We start from the raw sequence: 27164 nt of genomic DNA on the forward strand, positions 1-27164 counted from the left end.
ATTCCAATAATTTACACATTCGATAAATATATTATATATTTGACATTTAGATATAAATTCAATGTATCTCATTTATTTTATTTTATATTGACATGTATTATGTATGATTGTAGAAAAAAGATTTGGGACGAGATGTTGATGAATTTGAGGTTTTTGAACGAATGCATAAAAGAAAGCAAGGTACTGGAGAGTTTGTGGATAACAAATCGGCTCGAGTTAGTGTAAGTCAACATAATTAATTATTCATTAATTTTCTATTAGCTTATATTAATTCTTACTTGTTGGTTTTTATTTTTTTTTAAACTAATATAAGCTCTTGTAATATGGACAGGAACAATATAAAGAGAGACAAAATGTTGATGATCAGTCTACTCAACCTTCATTCAATCTCAAATCATGGTGTGATGCGGTGGGCGACCCATGTAAGGGGAGGGTGTACGGATTTGGACGCAATCAACATTTTAGAAGATCATACAATGAAAGTTCCAATGAAATATGCTCTCATGAGAAGAACAAGGAATTATCTCAAAAAATTGAAGACATGCGTGCTATTAGCAAGAGGATGGAGGAAGAAATTACTGAAAGCAAAAATAAATTGGAACTCGTTATCAAAGAAAATAGACAGAGGGAAGAACAACTTATCGAGGAAGGTAGGCAAAGAAAAGAAAATCTAAAAGAGATGGTTCGTAAAATGATTCAAGAGGCGGGATATACAAATCATTTATATCCAAGAGGATCTGGTCCCCATGAGCGCCGTGATATAAATATAAATAATAATATAAATTTAATGATAAATTTAAAAATGAAGCTATATATAGATTTATAAATAAAATTATAAACGGATTTATAAATAGATTAAAATCATATTTAATATGTTATTTGAGACAAATTAATGATGAGTTTAAAACAAAATTCGAGACAGAATTTATAAACCGAATTATAAATGAATTTATAAACAAATTAAAATTATATTTTTTATGTAATTTGAGACAGACTAATGACGGATTTAAAATAAAATTAGAAACAGAATATATATTTTTAATTAATTCCATTTGGTCAAATAAAAACAGATTCACAAACAATTTTTTAATTTGTTTCTGAAATTTGAGACGGAATATTTCCGTCTCAAATTTAGCCACGGGGGTTTCACTAACGGATATTTGAAATGAAATATTCTGTCTCAGATATTCTTTAGAGACGAAAAACTGACTATCAGAGACGGAATTTTTCGTCTCTGAAGCCCTGTTTTCTTGTAGTGCAAGGCGCCTTCCAACCATGATTTCTCAACGATTTCTTCCCCAAAACCTCAAAATGTCTCCTATATATAACCTCAACTTAGTTTATCTTATCAATCCTTAGTTCTTATGAGTTTTCTTTGTCAATTTATGTTTACATAGAACCTCCAATTGTTTTAAAATAAGATCCTGTGTGGCGTTTAATCTGAAAGGCATTGTGAATCTCTGCTAATTGACAACAAAAGCAGAGAATGAGGAGAGAATCCACAAAACTACACTATTTTCAAGCAAGATGATCGACTAACATTAATCAAATCAGGATGTAGTATACAACAATTTTTTGGTTTACAAAAATAAATAATGTTAAATGTGATATTAGACTGTTCCATCTAAAACCAATCGATGTAAATTGGAAGAAGAGACCAAGAATGGAGCACTTGCTCACTTGTTGCGCTTTTTAGATTCACTGTAGAGGATGACACCTATAACGGTGAGGGTGTAGCCAGCCATTCCAGTAAAAGATACAGGGTTCCTAAATATGAGAATCGAGATGACAACTGCCACTGCACCCTTTGCATTTCCCAGAACCTTCAAAGAACAATGAACAAACAAACATTCTTATTAGGCTATTCATTCATCTATGAATTTATAACCACCAAAGAAAAAGTGCGAATTATATAGGGTACAGATATGATGAGTTTAATTAGTGAAAAATTTCTTCCAGAGTTTGTAGAAGTAATTCCAGCAGATGTTGGCGTTTTCATTTAGGATAGATGATGCATGCTTTGCAGATATCCAGTTAAATACCTAAAAGGTGAAAATCTTTCTTCCAACCAACCTTGATTTATTTTTTGCAATCTTGCTAGTTGTGAATTACTTACTCAATTATCATACAAAAACAAGCTATTAGTTGTTGTTTTGCATTCATTGCATTAGCAATTCAGAGTGATAAGAAATATGAAATTACTGAAGTGCTGACTAGGCAAAGAAAAAATGAAGTTGCATGAAGCAACTGATAGCTAGCAGATGAACAATGATAATAAGTTCAAGTTGTCATTATATATTAACGAGTAGTATAGTATACTTGTATGCACAAGGTTTATCCATGAATTTCAACGATACACCATTTATGTTAAAGATTGGGTAAAAATCCAGATGACAAAAAATTGAAATATTTTATGTAGCTTGTTGTGAAGAGTATATAAATTCTGCTTAAGATTCACAATTTGCTGACAAATGCAATATCATCAAATTGAAAATGGATAAAACTATGAAGAACTTGACATTAGAAAGAATGGGAATAGTCAAAGAAATAAATCTAAGAGATTGATTCAATATATTTCAATCTAACTGACATTCTCAATTAAAACTTGACACCAAGAACAATTGTACCAATGGAACATACCTGGAGAGTCAAAGCACTGGTATATTTTGTGACCAAGAAATTGGTCAAGTTCACAAAATATGCCAAAGAAGAGTTGAGCAGGAGGTATAAGATAAACTTGGAGTCCTCTCTAGCAAGTGTCAGCATTACGTTGATCACATTCTTCTCCATTATAATTGTTGCAGGAAGTATTAAAATCACTGCTATAGGAGCCATATACAGAAGGAGATTCATGGAGTTCAATTTTTCCCTTGGATATGAAGCATAACATCAGAACGTTAATTGCATTTTCATTGTACAACTACTATTATTTTACACTTATGAAGCAATATGAACATGTGACATGCAGTATTGGAATAAATACAGAGAAAGTTCAAAATTGAGTTCAGCAATTACAAAACTCATCTATACATGGCACTTTTTAATTAAGAGAAGGAATATATACTCACTCTTCTGAGGACATCAAAATTCCTTGTAACACTGTCTTGAGAGCCCTGGCAGCAGTAGCACCAATGCATATAATGAAACCAAACAAATGAAAACTTGGCTCGCCCTATAAAGTTGAACAATAAAATATTAAATTATCTCAGTCTTTTATTTGATTAGCCAATAAAACTAGCTGCATAAAACCAATCTGTCTAAGCAACACCATGTGAACAATTGGATGTGAACTCATATCTCCTTGTCACAAAAGTGCAGTAGATGTAGTGACTACTGTATTTTATACTGTGATGTAGGAATAGATTTGTGATAAAACATAGAAAAAGCACACCAGGTTTGGAAAAATAGAATTTGAGAAGAGGGGTTCTGGTACTTGCAAGTCTCATATTATGTTGTTGAAAGACCAAGAGCTTAGACAAGAGTCCATCACGACTACTTTAATAAATCCTATTACAAATCCAAAATTCACAAGGACAACTTACTCACCTAAACCTATAAAGTGCATTGATTAGGCCATAACTGTTGGTTTTAATTGTGTTGTCAAAATTTAATGATGTCCACTTGATTGAAGGAAAATGTGGAAAAACAAGAAAGGATGGGGGTGATGTAATTGGAACCATGGAGAGGGGAAGTTTTGAAAAGGTGCACCAACACTTTGAGAGTATGACAATGTCATAGAGGGATAGGTTAATAACTAACAACACCTCCCACAACATTTCGATGACATATAAAGGAGCATTTGACTTTGCGTGCTAGTTCATATGCACATAGAATATAATCTGGACAATAGAAAGGCTCTTTATTTTTTGTTAATGTAAGCAATGATCCATTTGAGAGCAGGTAATAAGCTTAAGCTAAGCATGTAGGTAAGCAATGTTGAGAGGACACTCATGACGAGGACCAAATGATCTGCATAAGATAGATGTTTTGCCTGAATGAAGCCTGGCAAAAGTCAATATGGTAAATAAGGTTGCACCATGAAGAGATTTGAAGTGTTGGGTGAACCAAGATAAGTGGAGGCTAGAGATCCAAGAGGTCAAAGTAGTCTTCCAGAATGAGTTTTAGAGAAGTCTAATTCATAATAGAGTAGTGAACCTTTAGATAAGATTATGTGAAGCCTTGATACAGATTGGAATCACAGGAAGAATGTTAGGTTCGAAGCATACTCACGGATATTGGTCAGATTGTGTGTCTCGGGAAGGGGCCTTAACCATGAAGGCCCCTTCATTGAAATTGTGTTCTCCAAAGTATATCTAATAAAAAAAAATCTCAATTGAATCACATTGTCCATTTCCTCAATTTTCTGAAGCGAGTAGTACCAATAACCAGTAAAATTGCCAACTTTATGTTCCTAGCAATCTCGGAGAAACAAAACTCACCCCACTGGCGATAATGACACCCATAACCACAGGTATCAAGGTAACATAGGTGATCCAGGATTCCTGACGAAGAGTCATGATGTACGCAAACACAGCGGTGAAGAAAGGCGTGGTGGCCCCGATGGCCTGGTTGAACGAGACCGGGAGGTAGCGGAGGGAGACATTGCCGCTGACCACGGACCCGCAGAACACGAGGCTGAGGGCGGAAATCTTCAGAAACTGGACTCGAGATCGGACAGACTGCATAGGCACAAGCTTCAGCCAGGCAATCGCAACGTAGCTGAAGATGGAGCAAGCCGTCATGTGGCACATGGTGAGGAAGATGGGGTACTTGAACCCGTAGTTGCTCAGAAGGTATTTGTTGAGAAGTAGCACTCCGATGTTGGAAGAGTACCACGCCGCGACGAGACCGAGAGTGAAGAATCGCCCCTTCAGCAACGCCGACCACAGAGCCTCCGCCTTCTCACTCATTTCTGCCTCCGCCACCTCTTCCTCCTGCGGAATACGACGAATGTAGGAGAAGGGATCGAAGGATCTACGCCGGCAGTTGGAGATCGAAGGAGAATCCCCGTCGACTATGGTCCGTCGGAGCGGATAGGATAGGATCCCTCCCTCTGGCCTCTGCTTTGGGATTGCAGGAAGAGAAACGCGAGCGGTTGGTACTCAGAAAGGGTTTTACTAATTTTCCAGCAAGAAATTAATTTTATATATATATATAAAAGAATCCAGAGATTTTATTCTCTTTTGAGTTGCGTCTGAGATTTAATTAAATTTTTAAAAAAATGATATTATTTAAAAAATGTATTCCATGCGGTTAATTCCAACAAAAGCAAAGACCGATCGATAGCGAAGTGGGTTTGAATTTGGACGGCTCACCGTCCGACGAGCCCCGCACCAATCCAAACGTAGCAGCTAGCGCCATTAGTCCGATCCGCACCACATGGTGGGCCCCTGCTCCACGTCCTGCTGCCATGTTTAGTTGCCAAAGACGGGTCGCATATTCCATTCCACCTACAACTCCACGCGCACCATGGAACAAAATAAACAAATCGGTCACGTAGGGATGACAGCGAGTTCGAAAAACATTAATAAGTTATTCGACTCCTACATGAATGAAATATAAGCTAATCGTGCTACACGTGTACCAGCAGTACATAATTATAAACGCCATTGCAGGATAATTCCACAATAATCATTTTCATCCTCTTTTATTCGTTTGGAAGTATTCGTGATTGTGTGCTGCGGCCGACCTCCATAATTGATATCGTCGCTGTAGACGGCCCGTCCTCCACTTGGGTAATCGAACCGTGGTCCATTAACACGCCGTCCCGTTAGAAGAAATAGGATCGTGGTGTTGTGATGTTGCTTAACATACAAGAAATAAATTTGAAATGTTCAACAGTCCAAATCTTTGGATGCTTCTTTGGCTCAGAGACCCAGAAGCCAGCGAGAAGAAGGAAGTAAGTGATTACCAGAAGGAAAGAAAAAGGTGTCTTATTTCTGAAAAGAAATCAGGATTGTAGACCACTCTGAAGATAGCGGCTAAAAAGCATGAAAAAGAAACAACGAGAAAAAGCAAACGCGCACTCAAAATGATTTTTAATCCTTGCTGACTGAGCAGGCACCGAGATTAATGAGCAGGAGAAAGAGATTTTGAGGTAGAATTCTGGGGAGGATGACAATGTACCGCTTAAGCAACACCGTGATCGGGTACCTGAACCTGGTGACGCTGCTGGCGTCGATCCCCATCATCGGCAGCGGGCTGTGGCTGGGGCGGAGCTCCTCGACGTGCGATTCGTTCTTGCAGACGCCGCTCCTGGTGGTAGGCTCCGTGGTGCTGCTCGTCTCGCTCGCCGGCCTTGTGGGCGCCTGCTTCAACGTGGCGTGGGCGCTCTGGCTCTACCTTCTCGTCATGCTCTTCCTCGTCGTGGCCCTCCTCGGCATCATCGTCTTCGGCATCGCCGTCACCGGCCGCGGCGGCGAAGTCCCTGTCCCGGGACGCGTCTACCACGAGTACCGCCTCGGCCGCTACACCGGGTGGCTCCGCCATAAGATCACGGCGCCGCGATACTGGAACGCCGGCATCGCATGCGTCGTGGCGTCGAGGACGTGCTCCAAGATCGCTCATTGGACGCCGTCGGACTACCTCCAAAGGGATCTCACGCCGATTCAGGTGGCATCGCCACTTCGTGCGAACGATATTCGAACCACCAGACTAATTAATTTCGACTAATCGACTGCAGTCAGGGTGCTGCAAACCTCCGACATCGTGCATCTACGCGGCAGGGGCTGCAGTGGCTTCACAAGATGAAGACTGCTACCGGTGGAATAACGCGGCTAACGTCCTCTGCTACACCTGCGACTCGTGCAAGGCCGGTGTGCTGGAGCAAGTGAGGAGGGACTGGCACAAGCTCTCCATCCTCAACGTCGTCGTACTCGTCGTTCTAATTGTCGTTTACTCCGTTGGCTGCTGCGCTTTCCGCAACGCCCGTCGCGACGAATTGGAGTATGGCTATGGCAACAACTCCATGCCGAAAGTTCAGCCTCCTTGGGAATACGACTGGTATGTGTTATCAGCACGTCTTTGTTGCTTCTATCTCTAGGAGCCACATCGCGACAAAGGTAGACGACGTTCGTTAATTATTATGTTGCAGGTGGAGGAGGTGGAGAGACAGAAGACCGGTCTTTTAAAAACTGGTTACTGCCATGGTTTTGCAGCTGCGCGACATTGCAGGTTGGGGCTACAATTTGCAGGGTGTAGTGGTTTGTTTGGAAGAGCAATGCGTGCTTGAAGCTTCTTTCTGTTGGCCATTTTTTTTGTTTGTTTTTTTCTGCTTGAAGCTTCTCTATTCGTATGAGGGCAGAAAAAATCTCTTGTTATATCGGAAATATTTTAGATGCAGTGAGGATAATTTTTATCTTCTCGGCTAGTCAATGGATCAGGTTAATGTTCTTCTTTCGATCCAACAAATAAGTAAACACAAGCACTAGAGTCTTAAGTTTTGACTTCAACTTGCATTCAACAAAGTTGGAAGGTCAAACTTGAGGAAGGTTAAGCTTGTGCCGCTCGAGAAAGATATCGTTATAACTATCCTATCACCACCCAACACGTAGCTCTTCTTCCTTTCAAAAGTTGTTTCCATAATGTTTTTATTTGATAGTAGGATGGAATGAGAATAGGAATGGAAATGAAATCCATCAAGTTATATGAGTTTGGTTGATTTCCATAAATCTGGTAATCATTCCCAAAATGTGATTATCAAACCCACAATCTAAACACTATCTTTTACTATCATTTCATTCTCTCATTTTCAAATCCATCAACCAAACACCCCCAAAATAATTACCGAGACTTATATACGTTTTCAAGTACTATAAAGCTTGCCGTATCAAAAATGGCATTTTGACTCTTTCCCTCCCAACATCCACGTTTTGATGGTAATATATTAGTGGTATAATATCTAAACAGTAAATTTTGTTTGATCAGTTAAAAATTTTTACCTTTTAATTATAATGTATGTACATATATATAATTAATATATAAATATAATATTATTAAAATATTATTGTACAGGTATGTATTGTGACAAAAAAAAATGAATACTCTCACCCCAGTGTCCCTGTCAATCTGTCCCAAGATCAATACGGAGGAGGTACATCACGGACGGCTACTAGCCTTTCGAATAGTGACTAGCACATAAGGGAGGTATTTACCTTGACTTTGTCGAGATTCGAACCCCAGATCTCATTGTGATAACACATCATGTGCTAGCCATTAGACTCATCCAAGAGGACAACTTTGTACATGTATACATACATGTATTCTAGCTGGTCAAATTCTGACCATTTAACATTATCCATATTTAAATACTATTAGATAGATGTTAATATGTGAGTATTATAATATTTAAATGGTAATATAAATTAATATGGATGAGTATTATAATATCTATATATATTAACAGTGTTCAATTTTTTAAATAGCAAATTTTATATAAAAAATTTAAAATTAAGAAAATAAATTTTAAATAAAAAAATAAAAAAGAATAAATATATAATAAGATCCATAAATAATCAATATTAATATTAAAATAATATACGCGTGTTAATAAAAAAAAATATTAGTACAAATAGAGAAAAGCGGACTCTGGGCTGGTACAGTAGGCGGTGTTTCCGCGCACTCTGGTTCTCGACGCGTGTCACGCGTGCTCTCTGGCGGCGGTAAACGGCGCAAAAAAAACAAAACAAAACAAAAACAAAAACAAACCGGAGTTTAAAGGAACAGATTTGCTCGAGCAATTAAGGGTCGTTGCTCCGTCTTCCTGTCCTTGCGTCTGTCTCTATATAATCCAGAGGATAGTTGCCAGAGGAGGGAAACATTAGCCGTCGCGTGACGCTATTGAGCTCTCTTTCCTTCCGTCGGCGTCCATCCCTCTCCTCTTGTAACCCTAACCGGAGAGCGGGCAACGTCGTATCGGAGGAATTTCGTTAGGTATCGCCCGATCATCCTTTTTGTTCCTATCTGATGTTGGTTTTACGACCTGTCCGTTTGACAATTTACAATGCGGTGTTTTTGGCTTAATCTCCTGCAAGAGGATATTATGCGCGCTTAATTTTCTGAAAATAGAGTTAATAATTGTCTATTTTCCTTTACGAAGAACACTAGGGTAACATCAATTTGAATAGATTATCGATCACATCTTAGGATTTCTTTTTTCTTGCATCGTGGGTTCCATATATTCCGTTCATCCTTCGAATTGCTAGCGATGATTGCAATTACTCGGATAAAATTTGTCCAAATTATAGGACGAGATGATTTTAACTCTTTTTGTTTATCCCCGGAGATCTAAGTCGCACGATGAGGACTATTTAGATGATACTCATGATAGCAGTATCACTTGATGCTGCTGTTGTTTTATTGTTAACTTTTCTAGGATACCCATAGCTGCATCTTGTACTTTGGTTGCTCATCATTTTCTAGTATACTTGCTGTAGTGTGGTACAGATGAATAATGTTGAAATGATTTCATCAAACACGTCTCTTAGAAATTTCAACACCGAAGGCAGGAAGATCACATGAGACAAAGTTGCTAGTTTGATATGTAGAGCGAAGACTGAAGACTCGCTGCTTCTGATTATATGGTCCAATTTTTTCAGTGATTCAACATGAACCAAGTGAAAAACAAAAAGAGATTTAGATAAATGAGAATTCTGCTGCTACTAAAAGCTGATCCAATCAACTTATAAGCTCCAATACTTGGGCTTTCAATTTACGCCCTCCTTACTCGTGTTAGATTTAAAATCTTGGGCATTGCCATTCTAAGTGTGCTTTGGATATATTTATTGGTTCTGTGTAATAGTTGTGTTAGTCCCTTGTATCTGCACCTGCGTTAGATGCTCATACTTGAGTATGAGTAGCATAGCATATAAGTGATTGTTAAGATTGCACCTTGTAGATTGTGAAACTTGCTGGCTTTAGTCTGATCACCACAAAGATTGTTTTATGTTTATATCAGTTGAGTCCTTGTCATAATAATATGATTATTTATTAACAAATATATCTTCTTGTCATGCATGCTTTTACCTACTCTCAGATTAATAGCATACTATGTTGCTACATTCATTGTATGAGCTACCAGATCCATTTAATCAAGCCTTGAGAGATATGTGTTGTTGATGTAATTTCTTAAGCTACTCATTAGTCTTATCTCAATAAACCTTCTAATACATTTATTGACTGAAAGTCTGCAGCATTGAATTAATTTCATGAAAGAAATTTAGTTGGTTTTTTTTTTTCTTCTGTTACTCTTTTTCTGGGCATGACCTAAAGTTTTAATTCATTGTAATTACTTTGGAATCATTACCATAACAACAATTAGTCTTGACACAACTGATAAATCACTACCAGAAAGAATTGTCTAGTGGAACTAGCCAGTTGCTAGATAAGAACAATAGATTTTGAAGGTATTTTATTTTGACATGACAAATGAAGCATAACCCACATGTCACATAAGTCATTCCTAATATTTTAAATTGCCTTCAGTCTCCTAATATATTAAATTGTCTTCAATTTATACAACTGATTTACCCACACTGTTACGACTGGTAATATTGGTTTTGAAATAAATAACAGAGGTTTGTGCCTCAGGAACTTTGCAATGGTAAGACAACATTCAGATGGATAATCTTGGTTAGGATAGAGTGGGTAGTCTTTGAGGCTTGAAATTGGGTAGAGTTTACTAATAGGATGCCTTGTTGTTGTTGTACCTGCACTGTGATAATTGTGATTATTGGTATTATGAATGGTCTTTTGTCGTAGTTTTGACAGTTTACCTTCCAAATATGCTATTATATTAAAATTACTTTTATGATAAATGGTGTCTTTTCCCTACCTCCTACTAAATTTCAGGATTTACTGTTCTTAAGACACTAAACATCTTCATGAATACGTATCCAAATTCCATTTTGACATTCCATCATAACTGATACAATTTGAAGTAGTTGAAGTTCGTGGTTCTACAAAAAAATTTCACTCTACTAAAGAATTTTCTTTCAAACAAGTTTTCTGCAGATAATTAACTTCATATAGTGATAACTGATTTATCCAGTTTGTCCTTGTTCTTTTGGTTCAAGATATTTTCCAATTATCCAGTTGCTAAAACACTGGTTTTCTTTCAGCAGGTTCCTTTTAGTAAAATTCACATAGCACCTGCTGGTACAAAATCTCCTATGCAATAAATTCTAGATGCCAAAGATGGAGCATAATGAAGCCTATAATCATCCTCATGATTATGCTGGCTTAGTCTCGGGTACTTAATAGAATTATTTTCTATTTTGCAGCGAGTAGGCCAATGTTATTTGATTATCAAATTCAAAGACTTGAATTGAAGTCTTCATCTTGAAAATGATTCTTTGTTCTTGCAGCACCACTCATGGTCAATTCCACTGCTCCTGAATTTGCAACAAGAGCTAACAACCATCCATCATCTAATTTCATTTCAGCATTTCCAGCCTGTTTTCCTTCAAATGCAGGAACAACAAATAGTTCGTATGTTAACATGTATAATGGAGGCTCTACAAGCTTTCCTCCAAATCGAGTCCCACATAGGCAGCCTCCTTATAATCAATCTCTCAGTGGCGACGGATGCAGTACCAGTTATCCTCATATTGACAGAGTAGTCGCTTTCAAAAGAAAAAGCCCAACTATACCTCTTGCTGCTGAAACTAATATTGTTAGGTATCCCCAAATTGGAAGTCATATGAATTATCCCTCTTACCCCGCTAGTATAGAACCAAATGTTCCTCCACCTCCTGAAAATTTGTCTTGGAATACTACTGGCATGCCAGCCTGTTACATGAGTGATACGAATCCTCCTGGTGAAGGATCACTGAGGAATGTGAGGAGCCGGCATAGTGAAGACTTTCATCCACCTGCTTGGTTCTATGCATCAAGAAACATGCCGTATTCTCTTTATACATCAGATGATGCAGTATCAGGCTCAAGAATGACTCAGCAGTGGAGCCATTTTCCTGCACACATGGTTCCCCATGGATGGACTCCAACTGCAGGTAACTCAAATTACCGTATTGGATACTAGGCTGCATATTTTTCATTTTCCTAAATTCTTTTGTTTGGGGAAATTGCAGATGCTATGTCTTTTAGTCATAGGTCGAACCAACCCACCACCAGAGATAATGCTGGCAATGGCATAACTGCCACAAACAGTGCTTATCGGTCTCATCTTGAACAAAACAGAAATCAAAATGCTCCCATGCCGATTCTCCCTTCCATTATAACCACTGGGCCAGTGCAAAGTGCAAGTGCCCACAATTATTCATTTATCCTTTATAGCAATAGGACTGTTGGAGCACCGGTAGGAGTGGAAACAGCTTCATCTTCCAGATCTTTAAGGCTACTTCCTATTGTGGGGCATACAAGCCCTGGGGTTAGTGCAAGAGGTGCACATCAGAGGTCTCATTTGATGAATCATAGACTGAACACCCCCAATAGATGGGCACCTGAGGTAGATTTTTTTTTTTTAACAATATGAGAAGTATTACCTGAATGATTTTGTTGTGGTTGCATCATTCTAATGCTTCATCTATTTATTACTGAAAACAATGATGAATGCATCCACATTTGCATATCCATTGCATCCCATTTGCTCATATATCTGCATGCAATGGCATAACAAGGCCAAATTAATTTATTATTTCAATCCAACTTAATAAGGCATAATGTGCTCGTTTTAGCTCACTTTTAAAAATAAAATTTGACAAAATAGGAAGGAAAGATGTTCTAGCTAAAAATAATAAGTTAAATATGACAGAACAATTGTTTACTGGTCAGGAATAAAAAAAAACACTCTTGGATAAGGCTTGACATAATGTTAATCACAAAGAATTTGAAAGCTAATAACACATCTTGTGTTAGACAAGTTCATGTGTATATGGTAATAAAACTAGAGAAACATAACTTATTCGAGACAGAAAATGACAGCAATATGATCATACAGAATTCAGTTATGATTAGTCCTCTTAAAAAATATTATCGAGTTTCTCTTAAGCCCATACTTCTTATCAACTGTGGTTAGCCAACCTCATTCCACTGTATAAGTCATTAGGGGTGCGTTTCGTTGGAGTTATTCTAGATAACCTTGGTTATCCATCCAAGGTTATCAACAAAAACCTTGTTTGGTTTAGGTAATTGATGATTCTCGAGTAATGTTCCATATCCGACACATCAGCAAAAGGGACATGCAATCAGGAATCGGAAAACTGAGGTTTTCTTGATTCCGGAGTTAACGATTTTTTTTTAACCCAAAATATCCTCAGATAATAGCAAAATGTGACAAAAAAGAAAAGCATAAAGAAAAAATAGAAAAATATAAAAAATAAAATTTTAAAAATTTTAAAAAATAAAAAACCATAAAAAATAATAAAAAAATAAAAAATTGGAAAAAACTTTAAAAATAGAAAAACATTAAAAAAATAGAAAAACATTAAAAAATGAGAAAAAATAAAAAAACATAAAAAAATAAAAAACATTAAAAAAAGAAAAATAAAAAAATAATAAAAAAACATTAAAAACATAAAAAATAGAAAAAATGTAAAAAACATAAAAAATAAAAAAAATAAAAAACTTAAAAAAAATGTAAAAAACATTAAAAATAAAAAAAGACAAAAAAGTAAAAAAATAAAATATATATATATGTAAAAATAAAAAACTTAAAAAAATAAAAAAGTAAAAAAACCTTAAAAAATTAAAAATGGAAAAAAAATAAAAAAACATCAAAAAAAACAAAATAAAAAAATATATATAAATAAAGAAAAATATGAAAAAGAAAAAGTAAAAAAACATAGAGTTAAGTATAGTTGGTTTTGTAACTGAGGGTAATATAGTAAAATATTAAATTAGATTATTTATTAAAACCTTCAAATAAATAAATTTTGGTTGCATTACTTAAATTGAACCAAACAACATTTGATTATGTTTTATTCTTCATAACCTTGGTTATGTGATTATTAATCACATAACCATGGTTATACATGCTAACTTGAACCAAACACGCCCTATAAGTTTAACCATATATTTCTTTCACACATTGCAATGTTAAAATTTAATTTTGAGTATTAATGCATATTCATGCTAAGAATTAATGCATATGCATGCTGAGAATTAAAGCAGATGCATGCATTGTGTGGTTTGAAGAACCTAATAAATGATGATCAAATTAATTAAGCAATAACTAATGTCATTCTAAAACTATCTATAATGTATTTATAAGATTGTAGCGGCTATGCCACAAATATGCTCAATATGAGATAATCCTTTAGATTTCGTTTTCCCTATTTTTATACGGTTAAGTTGTTCTTTACTTCAATATCTATCAGTGGTATCGATCCTCTATTTACTCTCTTCCTTTTCTAATGGTAACTACCCTCTTCCAATACTCTCCAAGCCAAGTTTCAATTTTTGATGGTGAGCACTATGATTATTAGAGTAGCCAAATGGAAACATTTTTTATCTCATAGGATCTTTGGGGAGTAATTGAAAAAACCTACGAAGAACTGCTAACAGAACCCCCTTCAGTGTGGACAATTGCTCAACAAAGGCAATATAAAGAGAATGTCAAAAAGGATACAAATTCACTACGATACATCCAGGAAGGATTGAGCAAGTCAATGAAGATATCTGCTATTTGATCTCCAATCTTGCATAAAGCTAATTCAATTTCTCCTTAGTGTTAGATCTCTCAAAATTAAGAGGGAGTGTTAATTTTGAGAATTAATGCATATACATGTTGAGAATTAAAGCAGATGCATGCATTGTGTGGTTTCAAGAACCTAGTAAATGATAGCCGAGTTGGAATTTGGGTGTAGATTGCCACACGAACCTAGTAAATGATGATCTAATTAATTAAGCAATAATTATTGTCATTCTAGAACTATCTATGTTGTATTTATAAGATTTTAGTGGCTAGGCCACAAATATACTCAATATGAAATAATCCATCAGATTTTGTTTTCCCTATTTTTATGTTAAGTTGTTCTGTACTTCAATATCTATCATGCAGTTTGCTATGGTGGCTGATCGGTTGGCCTTCTATGACGCTGCAAATCTACATGATCAGCACAGAGACATGAGATTGGATATAGACGGCATGAGCTACGAGGCAAGTAAAAATCTTTTTTTTTCCACTTTGACAGAAAGTTATATGGGTTCTCTGAATCATATGATGCTCATTTTTTTCAGGAACTACTTGCCCTGGGAGAAAGGATAGGAAATGTCAATACAGGTTTGTCAGAAGATAGTGTCTCAAGTTGCTTGGTTAAGACGGTTCATCGTTCTTGTGAACAAATACAGGATGAAGGAAAGTGTGCTATATGCCTGGTAAGTACCAATTTCTCTAACCATGCCTGCACTCGTCTTACTATTAAATTCTTGCAAGAAATTTTGGAAAACATTAAGCAACGAAATATCATATCTCATGCGCAAGCAATGGTTGCAGGAGGAATACAAGGAGAACAAAACATTGGGAAGGCTGAAGTGTGGGCATGAGTACCATATTTGCTGCATCTCGCAGTGGTTGAAAATGAAGAACGTTTGCCCGATCTGCAGGGTATCTGCTTCCAGTGATGCTTCCGAGAAGTAATGGCTTCTTTACAAATAAGCTCAGGGATGTTATTTTGTTCCTGTAAACTCCTACGGATGTATGTCTGTTTCACTGAATTTGTAAATATGTTCTCAAAATTCGTTGTTTCAAATTCTAGATATTCGTTGTAGTAATTCTCGGATCAATTAACTTGATTTCTCAATTCTTACAAGCGCACATTCGGTTAGACTCAAACTCACTATTGCTAAGTGCCCTAATGGCCTCAGAGAACTGGATACGGCACTTTAAGGTGGAAGTTGACCTCTAAGATCTCTCAGTCACATGATAGAAAGACAAGGTTCGATGAAATGTGAATCTAGTGGTGTGTTGCACTTGTTGTTGGATAATTTAGGAATCGAGGAACGAGCATCTTGTTTATAAATACAAATTAAAAATATTGCACAATTGTTTTTTAGGTTTCTATCCGCGTCATGAATGTGTCGACATAATAAAAAAATTGATTTTTTTTTAATTAAAAAGCGAAGTGCGTGTATTTTTCCGAATGAGTCCACTTGATTAAATTTATATATATGTTGGGTTCCAATCAAAACTTCCAAGTCTTTTAACGACCAGTCGCAATTAGGGCCCCACTTTTGCGTCCGCTTCCTTCCTCCCCTCTTCCTTCTTAAACGGCGAACGTGACCGTCAAGTCGGGAGTTATCTAAGCGCTTGTGATGGGGTCCAGATGTCTTCGAATCACACGATGCCACGTAATCGATGCCATCCAGTGACGTCACACGCGTCCCCCGTGTCATTTCGGTCCATTGAGATTTGAGACGGTAGGACGAAGGCAACTTCCGGACGGTCAACACTTTGACCCGCACACCTTCCACGCACGTTTCTTGTATGGGTGCCTTTTATAATTATTGTGAATTTTATCGAAGGAGTACCTAATACGTTTGATATTCTAAATTCACTCCTCGGTGACGGACATGAGTTACACGACGAACTTATATCTTTTATTTGCATTCTATTTACGTCCGTGATAAAAGGTAATTTCAAAAGGGCGATTCGGGCTGCGAACGTACAGATAGTTTTGGACTTTATTGAATAACGCACCGCACGCGCCTACAAAAGCAGCCTCCATGCGAGACTATGCGCTTCACTCCAATTTCCAGTGATTGTGTTTTTTGCTGCTTATTTTATTAATCATCAAGATGTGCCCCGGCCCCCGCAGGCCCTCCCCGCCGCCGGCCGGCACCGTGTCCGATGCGCGAAACCCTTCCTTAGAGGCGGCCGCGCTTCTCCTCGAGCTTTCCGCCTCCGATGACCTCTCCACCTTCAAGCGAGCGGTGGAGGACGCCGGAGTTCCGATCGACGCCGCCGCTCCGTGGTACTGCCGCTCCTCTGCCGGAGCGATGGCGTACCAGCTACGTACCCCGCTCATGATCGCGGCTCTCTACGGAAGCACCTCTGTGATGGGCTACATCCTCTCCGCGCGCCCCGCCGAGGCCGCCCGTCGCGCGGCATCCGACGGGGCCACCGCCCTCCACTGTGCTGCCGCAGGTGGATCGGAGGCATCCCTCGAAGCGGCTAAGCTCTTGATCGCTACGTCCCCCGAGGTCATCGATGCCGTCGACGCGAGCGGCAACCGACCCGGGGATATCGTCGCCCGGCAGTTCTGGAACACGGCCTTCAAATCCCTCGAAGTAATCTTGAGATCTCCCACTTGCCCTAGGGTTTCGTCCCCAAGTAAAGAAGAAGTAGTTGCTAAAGTAGGCGAGAAGAAAGAATACTCGCAGTCCCCTGATTTGGCGCTTCCGGACATCAATTCGGGGATCTACATCACCGACGAGTTCCGGATGTATGCTTTCAAGATTAAGCCGTGCTCCCGTGCCTACTCCCACGACTGGACGGAATGCCCCTTCGCCCACCCCGGCGAGAACGCCCGGCGACGCGATCCGCGGAAGCACTCCTACAGCTGCGTGCCGTGCCCTGAGTTCCGCAAAGGCAGTTGCCGCAACGGCGATGCCTGCGAATACGCCCACGGGGTGTTCGAGAGTTGGCTCCACCCGGCACAGTACCGGACCCGGCTTTGCAAGGATGAGACTGGATGCAACCGCCGAGTCTGCTTCTTTGCGCACAAGGTGGACGAGCTGCGTACGGTGAACCCCTCCGCCGCTTCGATGACTGGAACGGCAGCGTTTCCATCGCCCAAATCTTCGCCGCATCCGGGCGTTTCATCCATGGACATGGCGACGGCCCTGTTGCTGATGCAGCAATCAGGTTCGCCGGCGTCTTCTCAGACAGGAAGCGTCGCGACATCAACAGCGTTGCAGCTGCCGAGCAATAGGCTGAACACTTCAAAGAGTGCCAGGAACATGGAGGTCGACCTGGAGTTGCTTGGATTGGAAGGGTATCAGAAGAAGCTTATTGATGATGTCCGAAGAACAAACAGCTTCGCTGCAGCTGGGGCTACTGATTACAACTATTTGTTTGGTTCCGTCGATCCATCACTATTGAACAAATTGCAGGGGCTCTCTGTGAGATCGATGCAGCCGTCTCAATTGCTGTCTAGCTATGGTAGCTCCTCATCTGCCTCCCCAACTGCCACTGCATCCTCCTCCTTCGGACTCGACCATTCGACGGCGAAGGCCATCATGAATTCGAGAGCTTCTGCATTTGCTAAACGGAGCTTAAGCTTCTGCGACCGCGGGTCACCTGCTGGGCGCCAGTCCACGCTATCTGCAATGACGACGGCCACTATCGCACCACCGGCGGTGTCCGATTGGCGCTCACCAGACGGTAAATTGGATTGGAGCGTCCAAGGCGAGGAATTGAGCAAGCTCAAGAAATCTGCTACCTTTGCATTCCGCAACAACCAGGCCGTGCACGGAGGCGTATCTTCGCCCCCTGGATCGAACGAACCCGACGTGTCCTGGGTGACTTCTCTGGTGAAGGATGGACCTCCAGTGGCTCCAGTGGGCCGAATCAGCGCAGGCAAGCAGCAGCAGAAGGGTTATCCACTCAAGGATGGAGGCAATTCCCACAGCTCAGGGATTTTCTATCCTTGGGTGGAGGACAAGATATTTGCATAGAAGTTGCTACGAACAGCTACTGACCTGATTTTTTTTTCATTATATATGTTTTCTTGAAACAATCGTATATGCCATGGCAGGCATATTTGGTCAATAGAATGCTTGAAAGAAGTGATCTTGAATCATTCGAATGTTTTTTGAATATTGTATCAGTGAAACAGCTTGTTACATATTGTTCCTGTCCTGGGGATATGATTAGTGTATTGATTGGATGTAAACTCGCCCCACTTTGTAACACAAGAAACGTAAGTGCCGAGTCAGGAAAGGGGTTCCTAACGTTGATTCTCCAATATTCAAGGCAGTCACAAGAAAAAGGGAAGGTGACGGAGCAACAGTGAGTACTAGCGTGAATAGTGAATACTGCGTATCTCTATCGGTACACAGACCCCTTTTATATAGCTCCCCAGCGGACGACGTGTACGTTTCTCAAGACATGAGCATGTTCTCCAATTTGTCCTATGAAAGTATTTATCAGAAAAGTACCTCTGACACCATACCTTAACAGGGCATGCATATCTCTTATAAGACAAAAGAAATTTTCGTCGTACAATTCGCCTATTGACCATGCCTTGTGTCAACCGCAATATCTCCCAGAAGGATATTAAGAGATACATCAATGATCTCTCTACTCGGCCGAGTGGGATAGCCGCTCAGCTGGGAACTCCTCCGCTCGGTCTGACTCGTTGCTCTTTCCTACAGTGACTCGACTCGGTAGTTTATATTTGCCCGATCGGACTAACGCTCTGGTCGTCCCAATGTTCCTCTTCTCTGTGATGAGCGTCTGATGATCTTGGCTGTACGAGCATTCTATTTGGACCAGTCCTTTGCCAATTGGGCAGTTCATGCCCGATCGGTCACTGCAAGAGAGCTCCGCTCGGCTCCCCTTTGGTGAGTCTGTTAGTTTTCTGGCGTTGACCTCCTTGACTTTAACATCCACGTCGATTGCTATCTCCGTCCTTTGACTCGCACTTAGTGGCCCCCCCTTTATCACCGCATCATAAGTCTTCTCCTCAAGTCTAGTCAAAGGAAGCTGTAAGTTCGACTGACTGGATAAGTAGAGTCTTTGGTGACATCAACATCTAATTGAACCTTCTATGTTCTCGAGCTCATGATCGGATCACATAATCTTCGTCGTTCGGCTTCATTTTACTGACCCGGGTGTGTAGTTGCCGCTCGGATCATATCTCATAAGGCTGGTGGTGGATCGGCTGCTCGACTATATCATAGTCAGGTATAGGTGCCGATCGGGATGGTTGACGATAACACTTAGCGAATTTTTCTACACTTTCTCAAATTAGTGCCCACTGATAGTGTTTGACATTATCTCAATTTCTAGAAGACTGTGCAAATTTTTTATTATTATGGCCGAACACGCCGCTCATGCCTACTAATTAAGTCTCATTAATACTTTCCCGTAGCGGCTGCCACGTGCCCCACTCACTGCCGCCATACGTTCGACGTGACAGGAGGATATCCTCTGATGATGTGACAGACGTTTTTTCAAATTCTACGACCAGATCTTATCCTGGTTTTGCGCAACCCTTGATCAGAAGGCTCGGAGTGATCAGCCACGAGATTTGTAAACCCTCATTAACTCGCCGTCTCCTTCACATTGCCTTGAGCTTTCGTTTTTATTTTCGTTCTTTCTCAATAAGGTTATTCCTTCTTTCCTTCGTTGAATCCGTGCGTCGCTTCTTCTCGATTTCTTTATTTTCGATGGTTGATTCTCTGCAACCTCCTGTGTCCATCCTTGAGCCTTGGTACAATTCCATCGAGTCCAAATTTAATGGGGACGAAATAGACCAAATGAAATCTACCTACCATTTTCCCTCTGACTATTAGATAGTCATTCCCACCGCCTATGACCGGCCTCATGACCCTCTAGTCGACTTTCTGCCCTTCTTTAAGGAACAGTTTTGTGCCGACCTTCGATTTCCCGTTCATCTTTTCTCAGCTATGTGTAAATACTTTCATATTTCCCTGCACCAACGTACGCGACGTTCGAGGGACGAGAAGCTGGGGAGGAAGGTTGCTCGAGGAGAAGGCCGAAAATTTGGTTCGGGTGAGTCTTATTTCGGATGGCCGAGATCACCCAAATAAGCGGAATCGAAGTGGAAGACTCGGACGAGGCGAGCAGAACCAGAGCAAAGGGCCCGGACCGTAAAAGTCAATTGTGTTGACTTTTACGGGTCTGGGTGCCCGAAACGTAACTCTTATCATATTCGACGTGTCCGTTGACCGACGCGTCGGGGATAGAATTCTATCCCACTTTAAGCATCCAGAACCCTTCGAAGCGTTCGGAACAGTGTTATAAATATAACTCTGCGAGCTATTAACGTTGTAAGAGCTACTCCGCCCGAAGAAGATTTTTAGAAAAGTACGTTTCATTTTTTTTGGATTAGTAATCTCTTTATTACAAATTAAATAATTCTTCTGGTGTCTCTATCCTTTTAATTAGTATTTTTTTATTATTATTACAATTATTCTTAATTAAACTATAAAATAGAGAAAAATTTAAATTTATTTTTACAAGGTAATTCATCCTCTCTTTTATGGACCATCAAAAGACCAACAGTCTATTGTTTCGGACAAGATTAGTTGATTTATCAAATCGATCCGAATCCGTCCAGGTGTCATCCTAATCAGACACATGGCATGACGTGGAGGTCTTACGCAAGGTTATATAAGCACATGGGTGTTGGCTGAACAATGGGTCGAGTCTCTCTTTTCAATCAACGCAATAGTTGACCTACCATCACTCTTCTTCTTCTTCCCTTTACTCTACCAAAAACCCCTTCCTTGAGGAAGACCGCTACTTTCATAGCTTGCTGCAACTCTTCCCCAGCATCGGAGGGGTAAAACCGACACTGCAGGGAGGCTTGCTCAGCGACAATAGACTACTATGGGCGTCTAGTCTTAGTGCAGGACAAAATGTGTGACAGAGTAGGAGGTCCGGAATCGTCAGAGGAAAATTCTGAGACCGCATCATAGTCTTATCAAGAAAATTATACAGCAGAATCGAGACTAATTGTCTTATGTTTTATCTACAAAATCATTCCCAAATGAGCGTTCGTTGTTAATGCTGCATGAACTTCTCAAAAGAAAACGAAGCAGTAATAGCATGCCAGCTGCAGAGTAAACATAAACTTATGCTAACTTGCAGCGTCCGATGCGGATTCCTGTTTGATGACCGCCGGAATGGCTTCTGCCGGCACTTGCGATCGCAGTTTGTCCATGTAACTCCGTACCTCTTCTGCGATCATCTGTCGCATGATCGAGATGAGACACATGTCCCTCATCCGCCCCACCTCCTCCTCCTCCTCCCTTGCTTTCTTCGCCCTCCACGCGCCACCGCCCTCCCCCGGCAGGCTCAGCGACAGCGACGTCGCGGGGCCGACCGCCGCTGAGTTGCACCCCGCTCCGACAATGGGATCCTCGCTCACTCGCCGCAGCTTCTTGCTCGATCCCGACTCGGAGCACTGCTCCATCACGCCCGAGCCGCGGGCGCCGACGACGGCCACGGCGGCGGGAGGAGGAGAGACGGAGGACGGGGTGGCAATGGAATCGGGGCTCGGGGCGGTGGAGAGGCTCGGAGAAGCGGCCGCCTCTGCAACCTCTGCGAAGCGGCGGCGGCGGCGGCGAAGGGTAGAGTTCCAGTGGTTCTTGATGGCGTTGTCGGAGCGGCCGGGGAGTAGTCGGGCGATGGTGGCCCACTTGTTGCCGAAGCGGGCGTGGGCCTCCACGATGGCGGCGTCCTCGGCGGGGGTGAACGGGCGGTGGTGGACGCCGGGGCTGAGCTGGTTGCACCACCGCAGGCGGCACGACTTGCCGGACCTTCCCGGGATGCCGGAGCTGATGAGCGACCAGTTGCGCGGCCCGTGCCGCTCCACCAGTCGCATCAGCACCGCGTCCTCCTCCGGCCTCCACGATCCCTTCACTTTCTGGTCCCCCCTCCTGTCTTCGCCGCCGCAGCTCCTTTCCTCCGACGCCATAATCTCCTCCTCTACGTTGATTAGGACAGATCGTCAAGAAGAGAGAGGAGAAGAAGGAGATGGAGCCGGTGCGGTTCGTTGGGCCGGCTTGTTTCATTGCGGTTAAATAAAATTAAATTGATTGATTTAATTAAAAAATCAATTTAATAAAATGATTAAAAATTTGGAAGTCTCTCGATTTTGTTTTTTTGTTCAATATCCGTTACGAGGATTGAGAGGGGCCGCGGGTGAGCCAGTGAAAAACGCATCGTGTGGCACTCGCGTCGCTTGGTCGGTTACGGTAGACCGGAGGGTCCGGACGTTCGTTTCTGAGAACAAATTAATGTAGTAGTGGTTGTTACGGTAAGTAGGTGAGGTTTTATTATATGTTAATGCTGCAGTTACAAAAGGTTGTTCCTTTTTTATATATAATTTTAAATAATTAAAAATTCATTAAACTATACATTTAAAAAAAAAACTCAAAGGTGATCTCGTATTTATCATTTTGTTATCATCAAATATGAACAAGTTAAAAAAGAAAAGAAGAATATTTTATCTATTATTAAATATGAAGATAAGACAAAAGACGGGGACGAGAAAAAAAAAATATTTTGTTTATCATTAAATATGAAAAAATTAAAATAAAGAAGAACACTTCATCTATCATTAATGCACGGAAATCAAGATAAAGAAGTCTTTCTCTGACAATTAATATCATTAAATAAAGACAAATAAACGATCATTAAAAGAAGGTATAAAAGGGTACGCCAGGTATGAGGAAAGACAAGATTTATCTATTTCTCGATTACTCATTCTCTCTTCCTGATTCTAATTTGAGCGTCGGAGGGACAACGCCAAAGACCCCTTCCTTGATTTGGTTTGGTTTTGCAAGATTGAAGTTTTCATCCCATCAATAGTCATCCTATCCCTGACTTTTTAGCTTCCTTCATTCAGACAAGATCAAAATATATGTGTGTGTAATTGAAAATCATGCTATTTAAGTGTGAAAGTCAAAATGGGTCAAATATGATCTAAATATAATGAGAATTTGCTCGGATAAGACTCAGATTTAGTTGAACTGGTTTAGTATACTTTTCCTAGAGATTTAAAATTGATTAAGTACAAGTCTCAGCTTCCAGCTTCTAACTCCGACTTATCTCCTGGCTCAATCTCAGCCTCAGTGACTGACTCCCACTTCAACTCTATCTCAGCCTCAGTGACTGACTCCCACTTCAACTCTATCTCAGCCTCAGTGACTGACTCCCACTTCAACTCTATCTCAGTTTCAGTGACTGACATTGATTCTAACTCAATCTTAGTCCCAAAATTGACTTTGACTCGATTTTTATCTCAGTCTCAACTACTTATTATTGGCGTAGATTGTACTAATAATCTGATTTTGATGTATGACAAATAGATTAATGTTAGATGTGTTGTTTCTCTAACCTTTCTACCAAGTGTGCAGGAGTTGACTGATCTGAAGGACCTGACACCAAGCTGAAATTTAGCTAGGTCCGTGGGACCCGATAGTTGGTGCGAAGTCCAGATAGGTATGCGAGACTCGCTATCTAGCGGAAAGTTCGGTTGGGTCTGTGGGACCTGATAACCGGCCGAAGTCAAGCGACTACAGTTGGTAGCTGGAGGTAAGCAACTGGAGGAGAGATTCAGTGAGGACGCGTTCCCCATTGAGAGAACTGTAGGCGTCGGTCCAGCCAATGTCTATTTGGGAAATCTAAGCTGAGAGCATGACTAGATCCTAGTCTCGGGGAGACAGGATCTAATTACTACTCTTATCTTATTAATGTTGTGTTAACTCTGTTTTATAGAATAAATATATTTTTTTTTGTCTGAACTAACTTTTTATTGCAGAGAAGAAAAGAGACAAAAAGCGGTTCGGGCGTCCGAACTAGTCTCGCCCGGGCGGGTGCCGTAGGCACCTGGACGGTTCAGTCATCCGGAATTAGTCCAGGCACCCAGACCACAAAAGTTATCCTGAAGCTGAGTTGGAGCGCAATGATTAGCAGAACCCACATTAGTAGTCCAAGCACCCAAAAGGGGTCCAGGTGCCCGGAAGTGGATAAAGTTCATGGATGAAGTTTCGATGAGAGATCACTACGTCATCAACGGTCCAGGCGCCCGGAGGGATTCCAAGTGCCCGGAATGGACCTATATAAGAGCCTTCGACCAGCAGCTTCAGAACATATTCCATGACTTTCATTCCTATGTGTTGCTTCAGAAAAGCTCCTACGAAGCTGCAAAGCTCCTCCAACAACCGAGAATCAAGATCTTCTTATTTTCTCTATTGTCGGTAACATTGTTTTTAGTTCTTGTACTTAACTTTTGTAATCATTTGAGCTATTAATGGATCACCCAACGAAAGCACTCGACGAGTGCAAGCCTTAGAGTAGGAGTCGTCGAAGGATCCAAACCAAGTAAAAACTAATTGTGTTAGCGTGATTACCTTTTTCCTTCTAGTCTTTTTCTTTTATTATTTCATTGCGTAATTCACTCTCAATTTTTAAAAAATGTTATTCACCCCCTCTAGCGTATTTGCAGTCATTCAAGCGGTATCGGAGCAGGTACCGCTCTGAATTGGTGCAACCACCAATCAGACAAGAGGGTGATTTTTAAATTTGTTTTTAATATTTCTTTTTTGGTTTTGAGCTTTTTCGATAGAATCCAAATTGATATAATTATCTCTTTAGATTAACTTTTCCATTGTAAAATACTTTTCAATTGGTGCAACATCAATCAAGTTTTATTTTTTATTATCTCCCACACTGCTTCTTCTTATTGCTCAGCCTTATTTCTCATCGCCGGTGACTAACTTGAGCATCAGAGGGCCAACGTCGGGGACCCCTTCCCTGGCTCGGCACTGACGTAGTCTGTGTTGTAGGTCCATGTGGAGTTCACAGGAGGTCAGCGTGAGCGCCACATCCCCAGTTTTCCGTCTCTTCGACTTTCGGACAGGATCAATGCTAATTCAAGATCTAGTATTGGGATTTCTCTCCTCCTCCTCCTTGTGTGCAAGGCTTCATTCCTCTAAATGGCCCAATCCAAAAGTAGCTAGAGGGGGGGGGGGGGGGGGGAATAGCTCGTCGCGTGCTCGGTGTTCGGCGTTGCTTGTTCCTTCGTAGATGTGCAGCGGAAAATACAGAAACAAATCACACAACGCTAACACGGTTGGTTTACTTGGTATCCACCTCACAAGAGGTGACTAGTCCAAGGATCCACACCAACACACACACCCTCCACTAATGAAACTCTCCTTTATGGTAACTACCAAGGGCGGAGAAGCCCTACAAGACTCAATACAAGAAGAAGAAAGGGTAGTAAAAAATACAAGCTTACAATGAGTGCACAAACCCTAACCCTAGTTTCTTCTTCTTGCTTTGATCCGCCTCTTGACTTGGAAGAACCTCCAAGAACCTTCAAGAACTGGCGATCTCGAGCTTGAGAAGAGCTGTGAAGAAGCTGGTGAAGATCTGAAATGAATCGGTGAAGAAGTGCCGAAGACAACGCTCGCCTGCGGCTCAAATACGACTCAACGGTCGGATCCCGATCGATTCGATTTTTCCCAATCGATCGGGGAGGCTTTGGATCGATCCACGGATCGATCCAGAGCGCCTCTGTGCTCTGGAAAAGTGCCTGGATCGATCCACGGATCGATCCAGCGCTTATCGCGCGAAGCAGCAGCGTCCTAATCGATCCACTGATCGATTGAGACCTCTGGATCGATCCACTGATCGATCCAGAAGCTTTCTGTTCGCTGGGAAAGGTCTGGATCGATCCACTGATCGATCCAGCACTTTGTTTTTGCCCAAAACCAAGTCCCAAACCTCTCAAACCAACATCCGATCAACCTTAACCTGTTGGTACGTCATGCCTAGCATCTAGTCACTCCCTTGACCTGCTAGGACTCTCTCACCAAGTGTCCGGACAATCCCTTTGACCCACTTGGACTTTTCTTTCATGCCAAGTATCCGGTCATTCTCTTGACCAACTTGGACTTTTCTTTCATGCCAAGTATCCGGTCACTCTCTTGACCTACTTGGACTTTTACCTAGCTTCACTCATTAGGGTTTTCAATCTGCCTAGCTTCACTCACTAGGACTTCACCTGGCTTCACTCACCAGGATTTGCATACTGCCTAGCTTCACTCACTAGGACTTTCACCTGGCTTCACTCACCAGGATTTCCATCTGCCTAGCTTCACTCACTAGGACTTTCACCTGGCTTCACTCACCAGGATTTCCATCTGCCTAGCTTCACTCACTAGGACTTTCACCTGGCTTCACTCACCAGGGTTTCCTTCCAGTCAGGTATACCTACTTGACTCTTCTTCATTCACACTGATCAGTGCCTGATCAGAATCTCCCCATATGAACAACTGCACCTGCATTGTCCATGTGTCTACATGTATTGTCAAACATCGAAACTATGACCAAGACTAAAGCTTGGTCAAACCAGTCAACCTTGACCTAAGGGATATTGCACCAACAATTTGATACCAATTGTAGGATCGAAAAGAATTTAGATATCTCCACAATAGCATGATAT

General features: G+C 41.0%; 5 protein-coding genes across 6 annotated transcripts; 3 read left to right on the top strand and 2 right to left on the bottom strand.

The window, feature by feature from the left end:
• Positions 1-1515: 1515 nt before the first annotated feature.
• Positions 1516-5129, bottom strand: LOC122004991 (probable sugar phosphate/phosphate translocator At3g11320). Its single transcript, XM_042559877.1, has 4 exons — positions 4440-5129; positions 3069-3172; positions 2641-2869; positions 1516-1823 (listed from the first exon to the last, which is right to left on the bottom strand). Exons 1-4 carry the CDS (start codon positions 4908-4910, stop codon positions 1677-1679), a joined length of 951 nt encoding a protein of 316 aa, XP_042415811.1. The 5' UTR covers positions 4911-5129; the 3' UTR covers positions 1516-1676.
• A 738-nt stretch (positions 5130-5867) lies between these two features.
• LOC122004992 (tetraspanin-6-like) lies at positions 5868-7359 on the top strand. Its single transcript, XM_042559878.1, has 3 exons — positions 5868-6612; positions 6683-7002; positions 7094-7359. The coding sequence occupies exons 1-3, from the start codon at positions 6115-6117 to the stop codon at positions 7128-7130; spliced, it is 855 nt and encodes a 284-aa protein (XP_042415812.1). The 5' UTR covers positions 5868-6114; the 3' UTR covers positions 7131-7359.
• A 1365-nt stretch (positions 7360-8724) lies between these two features.
• On the top strand, positions 8725-15767 carry LOC122004994. 2 transcript variants are annotated; one of them, XM_042559879.1, is made up of 7 exons: positions 8725-8931; positions 11118-11248; positions 11364-12008; positions 12087-12463; positions 15017-15115; positions 15196-15333; positions 15452-15767. In XM_042559879.1, the coding sequence occupies exons 2-7, from the start codon at positions 11185-11187 to the stop codon at positions 15593-15595; spliced, it is 1467 nt and encodes a 488-aa protein (XP_042415813.1). In that variant the 5' UTR covers positions 8725-8931; positions 11118-11184; the 3' UTR covers positions 15596-15767. The 2 variants fall into 2 exon arrangements, with proteins under 2 accessions (XP_042415813.1, XP_042415814.1); XM_042559880.1 differs by having other exon boundaries at positions 11121-11248.
• Positions 15768-16680: 913 nt separating this feature from the next.
• LOC122004995 (zinc finger CCCH domain-containing protein 33-like) lies at positions 16681-18803 on the top strand. Its single transcript, XM_042559881.1, has one exon. The coding sequence runs from the start codon at positions 16753-16755 to the stop codon at positions 18631-18633; it is 1881 nt and encodes a 626-aa protein (XP_042415815.1). The 5' UTR covers positions 16681-16752; the 3' UTR covers positions 18634-18803.
• Positions 18804-21694: 2891 nt separating this feature from the next.
• Positions 21695-22687, bottom strand: LOC122003472 (transcription factor MYB73-like). Its single transcript, XM_042558582.1, has one exon. It carries the CDS (start codon positions 22623-22625, stop codon positions 21786-21788), a length of 840 nt encoding a protein of 279 aa, XP_042414516.1. The 5' UTR covers positions 22626-22687; the 3' UTR covers positions 21695-21785.
• Positions 22688-27164: the final 4477 nt, after the last annotated feature.

Source organism: Zingiber officinale, chromosome 7B (assembly GCF_018446385.1).
Source record: "Zingiber officinale cultivar Zhangliang chromosome 7B, Zo_v1.1, whole genome shotgun sequence".
NCBI lineage: Eukaryota > Viridiplantae > Streptophyta > Magnoliopsida > Zingiberales > Zingiberaceae > Zingiber > Zingiber officinale.